The 21,413-nt window shown below is 36.3% G+C and overlaps 2 protein-coding genes and 1 long non-coding RNA gene across 4 annotated transcripts; 2 read left to right on the top strand and 1 right to left on the bottom strand.

The window, feature by feature from the left end:
- The first annotated feature begins 505 nt into the window (after nt 1-505).
- On the top strand, nt 506-10,751 carry metap2a (methionyl aminopeptidase 2a). 2 transcript variants are annotated; one of them, XM_052554244.1, is made up of 11 exons: nt 506-725; nt 2,039-2,137; nt 3,473-3,538; nt 5,516-5,618; nt 6,354-6,515; nt 6,738-6,919; nt 7,331-7,425; nt 7,495-7,591; nt 7,679-7,782; nt 9,093-9,208; nt 10,037-10,751. In XM_052554244.1, exons 1-11 carry the CDS (start codon nt 581-583, stop codon nt 10,287-10,289), a joined length of 1,422 nt encoding a protein of 473 aa, XP_052410204.1. In that variant the 5' UTR covers nt 506-580; the 3' UTR covers nt 10,290-10,751. The 2 variants fall into 2 exon arrangements, with proteins under 2 accessions (XP_052410204.1, XP_052410203.1); XM_052554243.1 differs by having other exon boundaries at nt 507-725; nt 2,036-2,137.
- A 419-nt stretch (nt 10,752-11,170) lies between these two features.
- On the bottom strand, nt 11,171-18,242 carry LOC127956391 (ubiquitin carboxyl-terminal hydrolase 44). The gene is made up of 7 exons (XM_052554242.1): nt 18,075-18,242; nt 16,048-16,309; nt 14,439-15,707; nt 13,535-13,730; nt 12,974-13,082; nt 12,682-12,887; nt 11,171-12,558 (listed from the first exon to the last, which is right to left on the bottom strand). Exons 2-7 carry the CDS (start codon nt 16,222-16,224, stop codon nt 12,428-12,430), a joined length of 2,088 nt encoding a protein of 695 aa, XP_052410202.1. The 5' UTR covers nt 16,225-16,309; nt 18,075-18,242; the 3' UTR covers nt 11,171-12,427.
- Nucleotides 18,243-18,886: 644 nt separating this feature from the next.
- Nucleotides 18,887-21,325, top strand: LOC127956393 (uncharacterized). Its single transcript, XR_008153553.1, has 3 exons — nt 18,887-18,994; nt 20,198-20,452; nt 20,531-21,325. It is a non-coding gene; the product is annotated as an uncharacterized LOC127956393 (long non-coding RNA).
- The last annotated feature ends 88 nt before the right edge of the window (nt 21,326-21,413 follow it).

Raw genomic sequence — 21,413 nt, 5'->3', positions numbered from 1 at the left:
ATTATATAATATATCAGTGCATTCAGAATGGTACTTAAATTTATTTTTGTTTTATTTATACGTGCACAACCTAATCTACTATTATTATTAATACTTTTTATTAAAGAACATGGTGTACCAACTAATTAGTGTCTATAGATATTATGACTAAATCTCGTACGTAACTATATAGAAACTTTAGAATATACACTTTGGATATTTAAAAATAAACCTGCACTGTCAAACTTTAGTGTGAATGGATTTCCATCATTAATATTCCGCTTGCTGCTTTACAAACCTCACAACGTGGATGCCTTGATTTGTGAATTATATGTATTCTATAAATTGACGTTCGCGCAATGGTCTTATCTGATTGGCTAAGACGCAGAACGCGCTAGTCAGCTGGCCAATTAACGGCACGGTTCATGAATATTAATTCGATATTTTTCCAGCGTCATCACGATCTAATTAACATTCATGAGGTTATTCCTCGCCATAGTATGAGTAATTTGGCATTTGGCGTCACGCGCTCAGCTGATCCGGCAGCTTTTCTCAGCTCCTCCCACAACGCACCGGTCTTTCTCCACTCGCGTCCGCGGTCATGGAGGCGAACGGGACCGAGCCGCTGCCGGTGCAGCCCGGCGTGGACACGTTGATCCTGAACGGGGACGGGGCGGAACGAGAAGAAGCCGACCCAGCCAAGAAGAAGAAGAAGAAAAAGAAGAAAAGCAAGTCCGCCGCTTCCGGTGAGTGTCTCATTCATAGAGTGCCCAGGCCCCTCAGGCTTTAAACGCTCCGCTGTGAACTTCTCAGATTAACTGGACTGGATCTCTACTGTATCTGTCTGCGTCTGGGGTCAAGCATTAGTAAGAGCCACCGTAAAAAAATAAAATAAAAAAAAAAGGAAGAAAAAGTTTTTTCCCAACCTTTCAAATTTTATCTGAGATGTTTTGGAGAAAATAGATATATATATATTCATATTGTATCTATTATTTTCATTTTTTCTTTGATATAGGTTGCAAAACATGCTGTCTGTTTCCTAAAGAAGTGCTTTTAATATTATTTTCAAATGTATATAAAATAAATATAAAATATTGTTACTTATAACATACCTTTTGTATATACTTTTATACCTAGAACATTTACAGTATAATAAATATAGGCTATTTTGCTCCTACAGAAATTACTTTCAATATACTTTTAATATATTTTTATGAAGTTATAAAATACATAAAACATACTTAGAATTTATTAACAAAATATGTAATAATTATTTATTAAATATACTTTAAAAAATATTTGTATTATTTCTTTTTATATGTGTTTTTTCTGTTTTTGGTAGCTTCCTAGATTTCTAGCATTTATTCATATATATATATATATATATATATATATATATATATATATATATATATATATATATATATATGCTGAAAATGCTGTTTTTATTTGTGGTCCACAAAGTTTTGAGCCCAAAATGCAAACCAAGTAGACAGCTCACTAGGTTTTTAACCTAACACATCTCTATAATAATGTCTAGTTAAACAGTTGACATAAATGCTACCTAGTTAGGCAGCTAGCCATAAATAAATACTTGAAATGATATGTTTGCTAGCAGCCCGGCAGAAGTGTGATTGCCACTTTTAATGTTGCTATTAAAGTTACTGAGTTTTGAGAAACAGTCTGATTTGCATAACACTGTTCTTATTTAAGGTTATGTCAAATTCTGCCTATGCACACACTTGTATTTTACAGTATGTACTGCTCTGTGTGCTTGCATCATCAGGTCTGATGTGTTGCCCTCCCAAGGTTATATGATGCTGCAGATTGTTTCTCAGGCTTGTTTCCGAGCCAAGTGTGCTGTCATATAGATCCTGTATATGAGATGAAGCTGTGGACAGCTTCCAAACTGACAGCAGTTACTTACTTCCTTGTCACACAAACACACACACACACACACACACACAGTGTTGGAGACTGCAGCCTCTGATGTATCTGGCACACTTAGCACTTCCTTTGCTTATGGGCTTGTTCACCTGTGTGTGTGACTTTGCAGCAGGACACAGCGAGCAGGGTGAGGATGGCGAGCTGGAGCTGAGGAAACAAACCCAACAGCAGAACCTGGATGAGAAAGATAGAGAGGAGGATGGAGAAGAAGGTATTCAGCTTTCAGACGCACGTTTCTAGTTCTTTTACAGCATCAGTGATCTAACATCGCTGGTTTCCTACAGTGCTTCAGCGCTCTCGTTCTCACAGACCGTGTGTTTTCACACTACCACTTACTTTTCCTTGCACTGGGTTTGTATCTCACAATGCAATACATTTCTAGGTGTTTTTTTTCTTCTTCCTTTTTTTTTGTTGGTAGATTAACATCTCTAGATTGATGTGTTATTATGCTAAGATACAAAATATAATTTTATATTTCAAAAATAACTCATGGTCTCAAGGTCAAGTCACAGCAATTCACTGTAGCATACCACTGCAGAAAATGATCATCATTTATGTTTTTTTTTAATATACTTACTCAATTATAAGTAATGAATACATTTCATTATTATATAATAAATACAGTACACACACACACACACACACACAACAAATATATATATATGTTTGTATAATTTAAAAAAAAAAAAATTCATTTATAAAGAATGTCACATTACCTTTTTTGTTTAATTCAAGATACCACCGTGCTTTTTTTAGTTTTTTTAGTACTTATTTTTAGTTTTTTTATTAATATTTTGAGTTTGTCTTATTTTTCATATTTTCCATTATTCTTTATTTTAGTGGTTTTGTTGTGTTTTTGTCATTTTTATTAGTTTTTTTTATGTGTATATAGTTTTATTAAATTGTATTTTCCCCAGTATATATATATATATATATATATATATATATATATATATATATATATATACACATATATATATATATATATATACATATATATATATATATATATATATATATATATACATATATATATACATATATATATATATATATATATATATACATATATATATACATATATATATATATATATATATATATATATATATATATATATATATATATATATATATATATATATATATATATATATATATATATATATATATACATATATAGGGCTGGCAACAATGAATTGCATCAAAATTATGACATTTTGTTTACGTAATATACTGTAAGTGTGTGTACTGTGTATATTTATTATTTGTGTATATAAAAACATATATAAACACATGTATGTATTTGTATATATATATATATATATATATTTACATATATATTTAAATATATATATATACACACACACACACACACACACACACACACATAATGTAATTTATATATGAATATATTTATTATATATATACACAAATGAATGTAAGTCGCTTTGGATAAAAGCATCTGCTAAATGAATAAATGTACATATATATATATATATATATATATATATGTTCTCTTTAATTACACAACACTTGTGTCTCAGATGGTGAAGAAGCTGACAGCGTCTCTGGGAAAAAGAAAAAAAAGAAGACAAAGAAGAAGAAAGGACGTAAGTGTCTTTTCTCATCTCCTTGTACATTGTGTTCCCTGCAGGACCAGAGTCAGAGCGGAGCTCGTTGGCTGATAAAATGCCCTTGCTCTTTGCTGATTGGACAAGATGTTAGATAATGACCACTGAAGAGAAATGAGGAGTAATCAGTTATCATCAGTGTGAATGGGACCGTGTCAGTGCAGCACCTTTGAGTGTGTGACGGTACGGGGACCTCAGGAAGACTGTGTGTGTGTGTGCGTGCGTGTGTGTGTGTGTGTGTGTGTGTGTGTGTTGAAGGGATCAGAGAGCGTGTTTGACTGCCGATGCAGCAGACTGGCCAAACGCCAAATCGCTGTGCCTCTGGGAAAATCCTGCAGTGCAGACTTTATTTCAACAGGATTTTGAGCAGGTCACCAAATGCTTGACATTATTTAGCAGATATTTATCAGAGTCATAACATAAAACGTTCAAGTCAACATGAAAAACTGATGTTATCAGTTCATTTTAACTGACAGGCCTTCATATGGTCAAATATTTTCTCCGAAAAATGAAGGAACATGTATTCACACTCATTTTCAGTCTTTCAATCTTCAATTGAACATTTTAATTTACATTATAAAAAATAGATTAATTTTTTTTTTATTTACTACAGATTACATTTAAACTTGAATTATTAGTGTAACTTCATTATTATTATTATTATTATTATTATTATTATTATTATTATTAGAGTATTTTTTTAAGGGGCAAAATAATCTAAAAACTACAAATGGAGGGGGAATGATTAGTACAATAAATATCTAATATCAGCTGATACTGATAAAAAATAAAAATAAAACTATTAATGTGATACCAATATATTATTATAGGTGTCATAGGCAACTCAAAACTTCAAATTTCATTAAAACATTCATTCTAATGCACCTCTTTTTTGACCGCTGTGTTAGTGTCTTTAGAGTCTCTTGTGTTAGAGTCTTTTTTTCAGCATCTCACGCATGGGAGGTTTTAGTGTGTGTGTGTGTGTGTGTGTGAGTGTTAGAATGGCCTTGTAGGAGCATTTGAAGTGATGGCCACATGGTATCCATCCACTCAGAGAGCTTTCTTTAGGCCGTTCCCACCAAAATGTTTTTTCTCAAGGCTAGCATATTAATTTTTTTTCAATTGCTTTCAATGAGAGAGACTTATTTTATTTAAACGCCATGAATGTGACGAGGCGGTAAGCTATTATTTAACTTATTTTAAATCCCAGCTCATCCCAGCTGCCCAATCATATTGGACGAGGGGCAGGACAAATACCACACTGACCAATCACCACATCCACCACTACAGCAAACCTACGCCAACAAGAAGCACAACAACGGAACAAACACATTTAAAACAAGGGCCAGAATATGGATCTTATAATATGACAAAACTAATTGAATTTGTGTTGTGTAAATTTGAATCATTGACAGGTGTTCGAATTTCCTCTTAATCCTGAAAACTTGAAGCTGTATGTTTTAAAAGATTTCAGAACAAAAAATTTGCTGTTTAAAAATATGTCTTTAAAACTCCGGCAAAAAAACATTCAGGTTGTTAAATTTCAAATGTTTAATATTCAATTTAAAAAAAAAATCTGATTCAGAATTATGTTAAATGTCACATAATATTCAGTTTTGTTAAATGAAACTTGTCAGTAATTCAAATTTACACAATACAAATTCAAATTCATAAACTGGCTGCGAAATCAGATAATATTAACATTTTCGTAGATGTTCCGTATTACAGCAACCAAAAAAAAAAAAAAAAAAAAAGAAAGGCGTTTCCAGCTGGCTAATGCTTTTGTGGACACCAAAACATAGTCTTACATTGTATGGAAGAGAGCAACGTGAACATTCTGCAAAATATTTCCTTTTCGAGTTCCACAATCCACGGATAAAATTCATTTTGATGCACAACTAAATTAGATTGAACTATCCCATTAAATGCATTTGATATCTACCATCTCTCCTCTAGCCAAAACCCAAACGAACCCTCCATCCATCCCCATCTGTGATCTGTACCCCAGCGGTGTGTTTCCTGTGGGTCAGGAGTGTGAATACCCTCCGTCACAGGATGGGTAAGATATTTAGTCTTTTCTCAAAGTGAAAACCCTCTTTAACGCCCCCCTCAGGTCACCTTGTACTTTCTACCTCATATTACCCTGTGCTCTGTGTAATATTATATCGCTGAGACTACTGACATAGAGGTCACTCATGTTCCCTCGCGCCTAAACTACTCCAAAAATAGTTGTGAATGCTGTGTGTGCGAGGAGCAGCTCATATACTTAAACTTCCTCACATCATCTTGTCCCTTACTAGAGTCCTACAGCAGTCTTCAAAAACATTTATGGCCTATAAATGTATGATCTTGACCTGACTTTGCCTTAACTTTAACCGTAATCATCAGAGGAAGTACAACCAAACAACTATAAATAAAAAAATTTAACCCGACTAGCCAAATGTTAAAATAATGTCATTTATAAATTTTTGTGTGAATTTTTTCTTGTAATTAATATTGTTCTTAATTACATTCACTAGTTTTTATCTTTCATTTAACCATTTTTATTATTATTTATTTTTCTATTTAATAGCCTGGTGCAATATTTAATAACACATCCACAAAACTGAGCCATTTCATTTTACTCTAGCTAATAAAAAAAACCATATTAGACTTTATAAGACTTTTCCAATCTAAATAATGGCTTGGAAATACATTTACGGTTCCATTTCTTACAGTGTTTATATGATCAAGGTTATTCTCAAGGTAAATAAATGTACTTGCATCATAAAGTGTTTTTTTTTTGACCACTCAGGCGTAGCGCTGCTTGGAGAAAAAGCAATGATGAGAAGCAAGCGATGGATAAAGCCAATGAGGAGATGTGGAATGACTTCCGGGAGGCGGCCGAAGCCCATCGTCAGGTGCGCCAATATGTAAGAAGCTGGATCAAACCTGGAATGACTATGATTGACATCTGGTGAGCCCATTATGACTTTGATATCTGTACACCTGTAATGTAAAAAACAAAAAAACTAATTGGTTGATAATATACAAAAAAGTAACTTCCCCAACCTAATGATGCTATTCTTAAAAGAAATCAAGCCCAAGTGTCCAAATTTGCCAGTTGTTTTTGATATTAATGACATGGGTCCTAGTTGCCAGCTAGATCATAACACACCCTATTTTCATGTTCTGTCAGTGAGCGTCTGGAGGACTGCAGCAGGAAGCTGATCAAAGAGAACAGTTTGAACGCAGGGCTGGCGTTTCCAACCGGGTGCTCACTGAATAACTGTGCTGCTCACTACACACCAAACGCTGGAGACCCTACCGTCCTCCAGTACGATGATGTGTGCAAGATTGATTTCGGCACACACATCAACGGTATGGCTATATTGGGCCTCCCTTTGATTTAAAAAAAGTGGACTGGCTGAGATGCCACTGATAATAAGAAAGGGTTAGTTCATCCAAAAATGAAAATTAGCCCATGTTTTACTCACCCTCAAGGCATTCTAGGTGTTTATGACATTCTTCTTTTAAACGAATCCAACTGTGCGCACTTTATTTGACTACTTTTGGACTGTTGAACAAAAACAGCCGCCTACTCCCATTCTAAAGCTTGGAAGAGCAAGACATTTTTTTTTTAACATAACTCTGATTGGATTTGTCTGAAAAAAAAACAAAGTCATATACACCTAGGATGATTTGAGGTAAAACACAGGCTTAGTTTCATTTTTGGGTAAACTAACCCTTTAAGAAGATTTTTATTAAGTAAAAATGTACTGTGTGTTTTAGGCAGGATCATTGACTGTGCCTTCACTGTCACCTTCAATCCAAAGTATGACCGCTTGCTTGAGGCTGTGAGAGATGCTACCAACACAGGCATCAAGGTGAGTGTGTGAGCGACTGACATGACAAAGTTATTGTGTGCGCGGAAATAACTTTTTGTCTTTCCACAGTGTGCAGGTATAGATGTACGTCTTTGCGATGTTGGAGAATCAATACAGGAAGTGATGGAGTCGTACGAGGTTGAAATAGATGGCAAAACGTACCAAGGTATTGATGAAATATATTTTTTATTGCAAATTGTTAATAGTAATTTTAATCCCTTAAGTGCACCTCATTTTGTGTGTATTTCTTCAGTCAAACCTATTCGGAATCTGAATGGACACTCTATTGGTCAGTATCGGATACATGCTGGTAAAACAGTGCCTATAGTGAAGGGAGGAGAAGCCACCAGAATGGAGGTGTGTGTGTGTGTGTCAATGTAATTTCATTTTGTGTTGCCTTAAAGGTGTCTGTGTTACTTTGGCTATGTCTGGAATAGCATACTACTACTTCTATTTATGCAGTATGTATACGTTGCGCAGTATGCATGGAATTTCACACCTTTCTCTAATCTTGAAGGTTTACATTTCAATTTAGCGTACTAGATTACTCCTCTTGCTATTTCTGGAGTATGGAGTCATACTGCATGGAAAACTGTATCCCATAATGCAATGCACTCAGCTTGACCTTTCACATATTAACTGGAACAAGGCTGTAACCGTGTCTTGAAATTTGACAGGATCACAATTCCTTAAACAAAACGTATGCCTAATGTTTTTGATTCGTCATATTCGTTATGAATCATGAAAGAATAATAGCATGTATTTTTCGGAAACTTCAGAATAGGGAACACATTAACTATTAACTTTTTTAATAGTTTAAGAGTTTTCCACTGCTGCTTATTTATAGTTACTAAGGTAGTTGTTAAGTTTAGGTATTGGGTCGGGTTAAGGGATCTAGAATATGATCATGCAGAATAAGGCATTCATATGTGCATTAAGGACTAATAAACAGCCAATACGCTAGAAATATGCATGCTAATAAGCAACTAGTTAATAGTGAGAATTGGACCATAAAATAAAGTGTTACCATATTTTCTATTCAAAATACAAAATTGAACCAAAATTAGAGTAGTCTGCACTAGATATTTCTGTTGGTTGCTTGCCATTTCTGTCGTAAATATGAAATGTTAAAAGTTTATCTGCTTACCTCTTTACTCACTCTTTCACCATTAAAACGGAAACTTTGTGCTGGAATTCATGTTCAGCTTTTTTAAACCGTAAAGTAATATTAGTAAGTAAAAAATCAGCTGCTTTGATCTATCTTGATCATATTGACATTTTTACCACACAGAACTGCAAAACACTGAAAAAAGCAGCCATTTTTATTTATGACATGAGATCAAGTGATAACAATGTAGTATACTGGTTGAAACTTTTTTTGTTACAATTTTATGTATTTATGCTACTTTTTTATTATTTGTGAAAAGTACGATACAAATGATCCGTAGTATCCTACTAGCATATAGTCATTGCTTACTGCAGTGTTAAAAAGCTAATTGCGCAAGTTGTATTCTTTTCTGTACACATTTTAATTATACTATCTGATAAACTCAGACATTTAAATTGTTGAAAGAAAAAAATGGTAATATATTACATCCATTTTCATGTTTATAGAATAATATGTAAATATTTTGACTGCCTCTCTATTAATTTCCATTCACATCCAGGAAGGAGAGGTGTACGCTATCGAGACATTCGGCAGCACTGGTAAAGGAGTGGTCCACGATGACATGGATTGCTCACACTACATGAAGAACTTTAATGTTGGACATGTGCCAATCAGGTAAGAACCAATGATAATCAGCCGCTCATACATTTACATAAGCACATGTAGCATATCTGGAAGATCTGTTTTGTGATTTGACAATATATGCATTGAATGCGGCAAAGTAATTTTTGTGTTGTTTGTATTTACGCATTTTACATTAATGTTTTTGCCACAATGCAGGTATTTACAGAACCGTTTTAGGTTTAGGAATGAGTATGATTAATTTCATGATGGATGAATTGTTCGCAAGAACTGAAAACATTTACACATTGAATGCAAGAATTTCATAAGAATGGTTTTATTAATAATTTACACGTTGTATGCATTAATGATTTCTACATTAAATGCCAGAATATTTTTAGGTATGGCAAACAATTTATGCATTAAATGAGATAGTTTCATATGGGTGTTTTTAGTAATAATTTACACTTTGTGTGCATTGACACATTTTACATTAATATATTTAGCATAATGCAGCTATTTACACAATCTTATTTTTCTTTTTCTTTTTTTTCACAAATAACTTGTGCATTATATGTGAGAATTGTTCGTTAAAACCTAAAAAAAATTCCACTGAATGCGACAATTTACACAATACATTTAGGTTTACGAACAATGTATCCATTAAACACTTCAGTTTACGCAAGAATGCTTTTGGATTTTGCTAACTATTTACACAATTCATTGTACATGAACAATTTCCTAATTTTATGAATTTAGTAAAATGCAGCAATTTATAATATTCTTTTAGGTTTTATGAAATAATTATATGAGAATTATTTCTAAACAATTAGCAGAAAACATTTGTTTTCTTTGTATGCTTTTTTAAAAAATAAACTTCAGGCTGCCCAGGGCAAAGCACTTGCTAAATGTTGTGAACGAGAACTTCGGCACCCTGGCGTTCTGTCGCCGCTGGCTCGACCGTTTGGGTGAAAGCAAGTACCTGATGGCCCTGAAGAACCTGTGTGACCTGGGCATCATTGACCCCTACCCCCCTCTCTGTGATGCCAAGGGCTCATACACTGCTCAGTTCGAACACACCATCCTGCTCAGACCTACATGCAAGGAAGTCGTGAGCCGCGGAGATGACTACTGATACGTACATATGCATAAACACTCGCACTCCAGTCCTGTGCGAATACATACACAAACATATAAGTATTCTTAAAAGAAGAAACTAGTTTAAAACCCGAACTGCTGTTAAGGAAATGCTGCTGTGAACACACAGCTTATACTCAGCATTAAGTAAGGCATGAAAATACTATGCATGGGTACTAGTCAGTGCCCGAAGTGATAAAGATAAAGACTTTATACTCATTTGTACTCCATGTAGGGAATAAGAGAATGTAAAGAGTATGGCTGCTTGCCTTTACACGTCACTGAAGGGCTTTTGCGAGAAAAACAAATTCATCAGGAAATGAATCTGTAATGCGCACAGCTTTTACAGTTTTTTTTGGTATTTGTATAATATCAAATGGCTGTCTCATATAGTACCTATTACATTTTGAACTCCCTGAATTATTTTTAAAAAAAATAATAAATTGTACAATACTACAAAGTGTTTGTAGTTCTTTACAGGTTAAATCTTTCGTTGAAGGCTGTGGCATGAATATTATTCCTGACATTAGCATTCAGAGTAGAAGCTTTGAAACAGAAATCATGTTAAAATAGTAGCCGACATAATGAGGAATCTCTGTTCAAAATAAGATTTGTAATTAGAATTATGTAAATGTTATGACTAATTTTTGACCTGTATGTGCAATTTATGTGAGAATGATGCATAATGGTTTCATTCATTTATGCATTGTATAAATGTACACATTTAGCCTGATACAGCTATTTGCATAACATTTTTAGATTTTCTAAAGACATTTTATGCATTGGTGTTTTTACACAGGTATGGTTTTATGAAATTAGTCCAATGTAGACATTTAGTAATTTAAGGTTTGTTAACTATTTTGCCATTGAATGAGACAATTACATAGAATGATTTTATTAATAATTTATGCCTTATACTCATTTACATATGGCACGATGCAGCTGTACAGTAGTTTAACTCATATGCTGCAATTTGTGCAAGAATGTTTTTAGGTTTTGCAAACAAATTACGCATTTTTATACATTTTAGTATAATGCAACAATTTACACAACAGTTTTAGGTTTTATGAATGATTTACATGTGACAATTGTGAAAGAATGGTTAAAAAGGATTTGCATTTTGCTCATGTTTTATGAAAAAAATCTTTCTTTCCAATAGTTTAAAAGAATTGTCAAATATTAAGAGACATGCACATTTCATAGAAACTTAATTTCACCAAAAGTTTCAAGACAATCTTTAAAACCGTAAAGAAAACGGGTGACAAGTTGTTTAGAAAAATGCAAAAATATTCTCCTTTTATTGAGGTAAATTTCTCTATGAAGTGAGGTAACAATTTGCATAGTTTTACATCTATACCTGCTCAAAAGCAGAGGAGGAAAATGGATTTGAACAACAAACAAGATGTGGAAACGCCGTAAGATATTTGAGCAAGTGTTTGTGTGTCACGCAAACATCCAACAAATTGTACAGACTACAGAGAGCAGTCATTAACGCCACACACAGAAGGGGAAAATATAACAGCATCCATGTCTTTTGCTGGTGAAAAAGTCTTTTACATTTTCCTGTAAAATGGAAAAAAGAAATCTCTACCCAAATACCAGGTATAAAACTACATTTTGAGAAGGTGACAGAAAAAATCCTGAATCGAGTCTTGTTTAAAAGTCTCAACAGCTTTAAACTGATTTGACTTGGCAGGGCACTTTAAAAAAAGAAAATGGTTCGAGACATTAAAACACTTGTGATATGAAGAGAAAAAAAGCATTTGTTTCTTACACCTTCTTTCATACTGACCCTAAAAACATTTCAGGCTCGATACACATTCACAACTCGACTTTGGTTTGTGGACAACAATCAGGAATACATCCAGACACCCATGACAGTGGCATTAATGCTGCTGACTTGGACCAATTTCACTCCCTTCGTTCACGCACACAAACGAATGCTACAATCACTGCAAGAATGACTCCTACCGAAATCTGTCAGTTGTAAAACTGTAAGGCATAAGTGTGCGTGACAAAAGCATACTTACCACAATTGCTGTACACTGGAAAAAGGATCTAACCGTTTTAAAACTGTATTAACACAATGTACAAAACAAACAGTCTCTGTGGGGTTCATGGGGTACTCAGAAGGGGTCAGAGGTCACTGGCTTTGCTTTTGTCCTGAGAGTTTCTCTGTGTGTAGAAGAGAATGTAGGCCTGGGCCTTACAGACTTCCTCCACGGCACACACACTCAGTTTGGAGTCGTTACAGTGCACCCAGAACCCTAAAAAGAAAAAGGATAAGTTGGTTTATAATACTCATGCCCTCTTTTGGTATCCTGCAAAAGTACAACAGATTGACAGAGTAGGCTATTCAGTAGTGGCAGATGAAAAGAATCGTATTTTACCTCCTTCTGTATTATAGCAAAAGGCAGTGTAATGGCCAGAGCCAAATCCCTTCCCATGATGCATGACGACGGCAGAGAGTTGGTAGAGGAAGTGTTGAGGGTGGGGGACGTTACTGGGGTCTTTGCAGCAGTAGGGTTCCATGTTCAGCTCCTGCTCAAACTGAACGTGAACGCCAATCTTCTCCCTATGGTTTCGCCCAGACCACCTAAACATACACGCACGCATTAACATCCGACCGATAACAGCAAGCTCAAAGCAGGGAAAGTAGGTCATGTTTATGTAAACGAGTACCTGAAGCGTTTGAGGTGCAGCCTGAGAACATGAGGCAGTTTGTGAACCATCAGCTGTTTTTGAGCTTCAGTCAAGACCACCTGCTTTGAACAGAACCGCCGTAGTTTGCCTTAAAAAGACAACAAAACACCTGCATTAAAGCATTTTTGATGAGTGGGATTAACTCCTCAAAAGGAGCTTTGAACCGTTGAGGTGAAACTTAAAAGTAAGGTGTGTTCTTTCGATACTGTAGTACTTTCTTTGATCCCAGTTTAATATTTAGATGACTAAGTTAGCCATTAAAATGTTGATATCCTGAATAGTGTAAAAACGGTCAACGAGGCTTTCAAAATATTGCTCTCATTGTTTGAGCAACTCAACAACAACTTCAGACTTGGCCATTGATGTGAGTTTAGGTGTTATCTATTTGACTGTCCAATCAAAAGAACAGTGTAACAGTGTAACAATCCTCTTTACTAAGCAATACCTTTGAGTGCCATGATATCCCCTTCAAATTCCAACTTATTTACTATCCCAAACATTTTATTAAAGTAGCATTGCATGTAATTGTTTCCAACTCACTGTTGCAGTGGTCGCAAGCATAAATTGCTCCCTCCAAAGCTTCGGTTTCTGTAAACTTGGCCAGCATCTCCGTCAGCCCACATGGAACCTGTGCAGCATCCTTACTGTTGCTGTGGTAACGTTCCGGGAATTCCAAAGAAAGATCCCAGAAGGGCTCTATTGTGTTTGAGCGGTGATCGCACGCTAAACACCTCACCTAACAGAGAAAAGAGAAAAATACCTAGCAAAATTGTATCTCATAAATGCGAAAAAGTGATTAAAGGACACTCCATTCAGGTATGTGAATGCAAATTAAATCCAACTGAAGCATCTGAAATTCGTCAGAAAGCTAGCACATGTGGCTTTCTCAATGTTGGCATAAAGGCGTTGTAGTACCCCACTTCAGCACCCTTTGTGGCAACTCAGAGAATGCAACACCCAATGTACACTGTGTTCTGCTATAAGTTTTTTTTGGTCCTGTCCCAAATTCTACCCTAATCCCTTGCTGTCCTTCATAATTTTACATAGACCTTTGGGTCGTCATCCTTAATGTGCACTTTTGCCAAGCGTGTACTAACATGGGCTCTACAAAAGTGCACATAAATGGCAGCTTCAAAGAGCGGCACTTTTGAGCACCCTTCTGAAAACTAGAAATGTCAAATGGGACACCCAATGGCAGGTGTTTCAAACTCAGTCCCTGGAGGGCCTCAGCCCTGCAGAGTTTAGTTCCAACCCTGCTCCAACACACAAACTATGAATTTTTCTAATAAGCCTGAAGGACGTGATTAGCTGGATCAGGTGCATTTAATTGGGGTTGGAGCTAAACTCTGCAGGGCTGTGGCTCTCCAGGAATTGAGTTTGAATCCCGGTGAGGACAGATTAGCTCAAACTCCATACGTCATTGTATGTTGCGTGCAAACTCTACCTGACTGAGGAGCTGGCCATGAAAGATGGTGTTGACCACACTTAGGACTTGTTTGATAAGCCGTCTCTGATTGGCCGGAACAGTGGCAGGTGTCAGCGTTCTGGTCCTTTCCAGCTCATGCTGTACTTTATCTAAGAGTTCGCAAAGAAATTCCTGCGCGTCCTGCTGTGCATATCCCCGGAACGCCGGGATCAGCTGCCACACGGAGTGCAACATTGCAAACGGAGACACCAGAGCCCACTTGCCTGACCACATCACCTGAAACAGTGTGTGTAACTCGTGACAAAGCGAGATGTGTTTGGAGCTGGGCTCCTTAGGTTGTATGAGCTCCATGTTGCGCGAACGGGAGGCCCCTCCGCTGAGCCCTGACCCCTGGTTGGAGCCTTTTTGCTGGAGCACACGCTGTGTAGAGAGTCCTAACTTGCGGCTGACTGCAGAGGCTAGCAGCTCTAGTGCTTGGTTCAGATCTAGCCTCAAAAAGCACTCCCGGAATACATGCAAGTGACTCAGAACCTGCAATATCGAGTTCATGTAGCAAGTATTTCCAAGGTTGCGCAAACCCGTCACTCCTGGAGTTACGGTGGGTCGCCGTTTGACAGGTGAATCGCCTGTTTTAGGGGGAGGGGCCCGAGGCCGTTTAGCCTTGGGTTGTGGACGGGGCCTCTGCTGAGGCGTTCTCTCTCTAGGAGTTCGTGGAGTAGGGGTGGAGACACGAGAAGGAGCAGACCTACGCCTGACAGATTTGGTGCTTTTGGTTGACACTGCCGTGGCATCCGTAGAAGCTGCCTTTAGGCTCTGACGACGAATGCGATGGCTCTTCCTCGGAGGTGCGCTTTCCAGCTCCTCCTTGAGCTGCCGTTTGAGTTGCCGCCTTCTTTCCCGTGCCTCCCGCTTCCTCTCGTCCTCTTCCTCCTGCTGCCGCTCCTCCTCCAATCGCTTCTTCCCCCGTTCTGTTTGTGCAAACCACAAGCGGAACACACGGCCAATCAGGGCACGACGGCGGTGCCACAGCGCTGTGAACATACGGTCTTCGTCACGCAACTGCAGCTCCTGCGTGCTGGTCGACAACTGATCACCTGCGACCGAGGACGAGCGCAAGGTGCGGCCACTGCGTGTGGTGACTTCATAGCACTGGCTCTTGATGGCACTTAGCGTGCTACGCAGTAGCTTCAAGTCACCCGTCGCATTATCATTCAGCACGTAGTCATCGCATAAGTAGCAGTATACATACAATTCATTCACCTCCAGGGCCAAAGGGTGGTGCTGCTCCTAAAGACAAATAAACTATAATATGAATATAACATCAAAGAAACAGTATTATAAAATCAGACGCAATCTAACAATAGGTTTGCCATTTTTTATAGATATTAACACGTTTATATCTACATTTACATTTAATCAGTTAGCACAGCAGACACTTATCCAAAGAGACTTACAAATGAGGGAAACAGAAGCAAACAAAACCAACAAAAAAGCAACAATATGTAAGTGGTGTGCCAGGGTCCCAGTTAGTCGAAAACAGCACCCAATTTTTGGCATAAATTGTATATATTAAAGGACTTTAAACAATATATCAATTACTTGTACGTGACTCATCATTTAATCATACCTTAAAGTGCTGAAGCGCATGTTCTTCTATGTAGCGTCCACACGCTACATGCGAACAGCTGAGACATGCCCACACCGACTCGGTGGTGTTGCAGTCCACACAGTGCCATTTCTGCGGGTTCAGGATCGAGTGGTCCTGCGCGAGCCTTAAGCGACCCACGTGCTTACACCTGTCCATCACAGTCAGTCACCGCCCTCTTCACATCACCAAGGTGACGGCAGCCAGCAGTGAAACCAGCTCCTCCCAAGGCATGATGGGTAATCTGCAGAAGGCAAAAAATGGATCAGATGAAAACAAATGTGGGCTTTTTTTGTAGAAGTGGGCCTATCCTTCATTCGTGACATTATTTCTAGTCATATATATTTCAAACAAGTACAGAATCATTCGAAAATTCAAGGTTCATGAAGACTTTATTTTTTTAAGTGACAGTAAAGATTTGAAAAAGAAATATCTAATTGCTGTCCTTTATACTTTCTATTCATCAATCATCAGAGAACACTGCAAAACAAATCGCTGCTGTTTTCACATGCAAATCAGCACAATAGAGAGATTTCTGAAGGATCATGTGATACTGAAGACTGGAGCAATGATGAAAAATCAGCATTGCATCACAGGAAAAAAATTAGGTAACACTTAAAATCTGTTAAAATATAAAGCAGTTATTTTAAATTTGTAGTAATATTTATTGTGTCTTCAGTGTTTTGTGAAACCCATTTCAGTGATCCCATATCAAAGGAAACCTTAGATACACACAGTGTACATGAGGTTATATTAAGACAGCAGTTTAACAGAGCCATCATAAAACTATTGCACAAGAACACGGTTGAGCCGATACTACAGGAGGAAGAATCTATTCCCGCCATCTCACACACACACACACACACACACAGAGAGAGAGAGAGAGAGAGAGAGTGATCACAGAGAAACTAACAATCTCTGTATTTCTCCAACACAGTAATACCAAGGTAAACTGAAGTATACATTACAGAGCGAGCGCTATATTCAGGTACTACAAAGTGATTTAAAGAATACCATGGTATGTCATGTCCCAAAAAAAAAAAAAGTATAATAAAAACTGTTTTACATTGATACACTATAAACCACTACATATACATACATACACACACACACACAATACAAAGGTCAAATAGAATTAGTTTAGGTTTCTGATATATCACAACACTGAATCTTCACCATAGTCAAATAACATGGTATTTATGTCACTCTAAACATATTTAGCACAGTATTTCCATGACATACCATGTTTTTAGACACGTTACCTCGGTGCTGTGTCTGATAATATCATGGTGCTTTAAAGTGTAATCTAAACTAAAGCATGAATCTCAAGCCATCAGAGAGTATTTATCTCCGTATGTAAACAACCCGGCTTAAGCAAATATGTCCCTTATTTGGCTTCACGGACGCCTTATTATCTGTGTCACTACTAAAATAACACCTCGCTTTCTCTGGGCCCCACGTGTGTTAAACAAAAACAAACCAGTAGTCAACCTAGAAACACATCTTTGTAGACACTAGTCTTGTTCAGAAGGTTAAACATGCGTACAGCGCATTGTTATTCTGTCTAAAGTTATTAGCGCACAGCCAGTGCTGGTCTTTATCGCTATGGTTTTACTCGAAGTTTGCTCTGGGATTGTGATTTAACGAGGATGGACAAACATCCTGATCTCAATTAACTAGTCAAAACTATCAGTTTGACTTTGATGGTGTTTAGGCGCGAGAATGGCGAATGATGCTCGGCACTAACCACTTCCTTCATCTCCCTCACGGTGGTTTCAAAGAGCTAACCAGCTCAGAGCAGCTCCGCTAGTCTAGTGTCTCTAATCGGCAAGTTATAGAGGAAAGTTACCTAGCGCAAGGGATGCTAGTGCGCTAATGCTAAAATTACACAGCAGTGAAGCGAGGCGGAGGTCCTGGGCGTCTGAAACAAACCGATTGTGTTTTATTTCCGCCGCTGGTGTGCACACGATATGATCGGAGCTGTTTGAAATCGGTGATATTTCACTAACCTGATTTGTCGCCGAGCACTGGTTACTCCTGCGGCACAGCAGCGCGCGCCATCTTGTCCGCACTTGTCGCGTGGAGTGTCCCTGCGTGACGTCACGCCTGAGAGGACCAGACAGCTAAAAACCGTCTATGCTCAAAACAAAAGAGTCACTTCAACACCCCTCACTTTTACTGTCTTTATAAATAAATACATCTCGAGACGCTCGGTGGCGAAACACGTGAATGATGTGAACCAGTTTAAACGGTGGCTAATGTTTACGTGTCCATCTCTCTCTCAGTCCTTGTGTGGAAATGAATGTGCATTCAAATGAATAAAAATTACAGGTATAATGGTGCTTTTTGTAAAAAGAACTTACTTATATTCCTCATATGTCACTAGAAAAGAGCATATGAATGCATTCGGAAATTGAAATGTGACCCTGGACCACAAAACCAGTCATAAGGGTCTATTTTTCGAAATTGAGGCAAATAAATAAGCTTTCCATGTATATTTGTTAGGATCGGACAATACTTGACCAAGATACAACTGTTTGAAAATCTGCATTCTGAGGGACCGAAATAAATAAATAAAACTTTTTTTTTTTTAAATCGCATTTAAAATTGTCCACATAAAGTTCTTAGCAATCCATTTTACTAACCATATATTACGTTTTCATATATTTAAGGTAGGACATTTACTAAATCTTCATGGAACACGATCTTTACTTAATATTCTCATGATTTTTTGGCATACAAGAAAATTTGATTATTTCATGTACCCGTGCTTATGTCTTAGGACATTAGCATGTGAATTATTAATTTATTTACATTTAAATGTTACGCCGAGCGTGTGACGCCATTTCCGGTGCTGCGATGGTGGTGGATTTGAGTCCGCGTGAACTGAACAGTCAGAGCTGTTTCAGAGAGAAACAACAACTGTCAGGTACAAACACAAACACACGGTTTACATGATGATACGCGGACGTTTACACACAGTTTATGTTGTTAGTTATCTGTATGCTTCCACTAGTTTAATAACGATCTGGTTACACCAAATGAGTCAAGATCCTTATCAGGAGAGCTAACGTAAACGTTAGGTTAGTTAACGTAAACAATTTTACTGTGTCTTTCATTGTGTTTATTATGTTTTACTTGTATGTGATTCTTCTATAAATGTATTTACTGTATTTACACTTTTGGTGTTCATACTCAAAAAAAAAAAAAAAAATTAAGTCAGTTATTAGGAATTTATCCTAAAATATTTTTTTTTTATTCTTTTTTTTCCATTAATACAAATGTATGCATTATTAATAATTGCACAGTACATCATTATTGGATTAATAAACAATACTTTACAAAAGTATATTTTAAAAAGGTTACTTTTTTTAAACAGTTTTAGTGAAAATTGTTATATTGTGAGATATTGTTACGTTTTAAAATATTTCTATTTTTCATTTTTTACATATATTTTAAAATGTAATTTTATATTTTTTCATAGGTGAAAATTGATAGCCTGAATGCACTTTAAGTTGCTTTGGATAAAAGCGTCTGCTAAATGCATAAATTTAATTAAATTTTCATTTAATTTATTCCTGAGGTCAATTTTCATGTGTCACATGATCCTTCAGAAATCATTCCAATATGCTGATTTGCTTCTTAAAAAAAAAAAAAACATAATTCTTATCATTATCAATGTTAAAAAAAAGTAGTGCTGCTTAATATTTCAGTGGAAGCCATAAATACTTTATATATATATATATATATATATATATATATATATATATATATATATATATATATATATATATATATATATATATATATATATATAAATGTACCATTCAAAAGAACAGCAATTCATTCAAAATAGAATGTTCCTTGTAACAATGCAAGCCTTTTCTGTCACTTTTCACCAATTGGATGCATCCTTGCAGAAAAAAAAGTACAATCTGTTTAAAAAAGAAATTTGTTGTTCTGATCCATATCTTTAAAACTGTGATGTAAATGTTTCTAATAACCTTAAATTAAATCCACAGCCTAAATGTTCACTTAAAATGTAGGGAGTTTATCCAAAAAAAAAAAAAAAGGAAAACTGTGTAAATGAATGATGTAAATGAACAGGCTCTTTATGTTTGTGTTCAAACAGCTTTGGTTAGCAAGACGTTTGTGAAGGCTGTGATCCAGAAAATGACTCGTGTCCAGTGTGAACAACTGCTGCTGTTCCTCATGGATAATCACACACAACCTTTTTACTTAAACATTGTCTCTTAGAATTCTGTGTGATTCACACTAAATTTCATCCTTTATCTTCCCTACATTCAGACCCCATTATCACTGACAGAGGCTGTGAGGAAGACACTACGACCCTTGCAGCAAGGGAGGGATCTAGATAATGTAGCACGTAAGTCCGCTTCCAATCTCACTGTAAAACTGATTTCCAGTTTGATTCGATTTAACGGTTCCTTTCATATGTTTGCAGGGTTCACATTCTGTAATCAGGTGTCGCCCCAGCAGTATGAGGATGACAAAGATAAAGCCACTCTCTACAGTTTGAAGCAGTTAATGCATCAGATTGTTCACAGTGACGGTCTGTCCGTCAAACAGAAGAGATGACTGGCCAAACACTTCCAGAGACATCACACAGTGATTTTCCTCCAGCACTTATTTTCTTCATTCTAGAAACACTGCATACAACTGATCTGTTAGTCCATGAATTTGCAAGTAGACTCTGATTCGTACAAGCTTTATAAGCAGGACTGTTGTTAGAAATATTAATTTAATGAAGAAACTGCTAATCACTACTGTACACTATTTCATCTGGTGAGTTTCAGGAGTGTTTTATGAACATATCAGTGTAGAATTACTTGAATTGTGTGAAATGCTCAGGGTTTTTTTTTTAAAGCTATTAGAAATACTTGTAGCTGCACTTGAAATCAAGATATAGATACCTATGCCTTAAAGGCAGAGATTTGAGTTATCACTTATTTACTTTATTCTTGCAATGGCTGCGAGCGCAGATGATTTAAATTAATGTTGACCTCGTATATTACTGTTCTCAATATATAAGTCTCAACTTCTGGTTTTGACTGTCAAATCATAAATGCACTATGTTCATTGTGGTGTTACATATTGATGGTATTTATTAATAAGTAATTGAACAGAAGGTGAATGGCATACCTTACAAATTATTGTAATTGCATTAAAATTATTTTTTTTATATGCACTTAAATTTTCCTGATATTTTAAACTTATTAAAATTAATTCGGAACTCTCATTCTGACTCTTATTTACTAAAAAAAAAGCGTTTAATATTTATATGAAATATAAGTGATCAGGTTTTAATAATATCCAGTGGGGTTTCA

The sequence above is a fragment of the Carassius gibelio genome, chromosome B4 (assembly GCF_023724105.1).
Source record: "Carassius gibelio isolate Cgi1373 ecotype wild population from Czech Republic chromosome B4, carGib1.2-hapl.c, whole genome shotgun sequence".
NCBI classification, from domain to species: domain Eukaryota; kingdom Metazoa; phylum Chordata; class Actinopteri; order Cypriniformes; family Cyprinidae; genus Carassius; species Carassius gibelio.
The sequence above is the reverse complement of the archived record's forward strand: the minus strand, read 5'-3'. Positions and strand labels throughout refer to the sequence as shown.

Bases quoted from the DNA above. Each gene is read 5' to 3' on its own strand.
- metap2a (XM_052554243.1), top strand. From the start codon at position 581: ATGGAGGCGAACGGGACCGAGCCGCTGCCGGTGCAGCCCGGCGTGGAC. The intron at 726-2,035 runs GTGAGTGTCTCA...GTGACTTTGCAG, and splicing joins AAGCAAGTCCGCCGCTTCCG to CAGGACACAGCGAGCAGGGT. The intron at 7,783-9,092 runs GTGTGTGTGTGT...ATTCACATCCAG, and splicing joins GAGAAGCCACCAGAATGGAG to GAAGGAGAGGTGTACGCTAT.
- LOC127956391 (XM_052554242.1), bottom strand. From the start codon at position 16,224: ATGGACAGGTGTAAGCACGTGGGTCGCTTAAGGCTCGCGCAGGACCAC. The intron at 15,708-16,047 runs GTATGATTAAAT...ATTTGTCTTTAG, and splicing joins ATGCGCTTCAGCACTTTAAG to GAGCAGCACCACCCTTTGGC. The intron at 13,083-13,534 runs GTGAGTTGGAAA...TGTCTTTTTAAG, and splicing joins TGCTTGCGACCACTGCAACA to GCAAACTACGGCGGTTCTGT.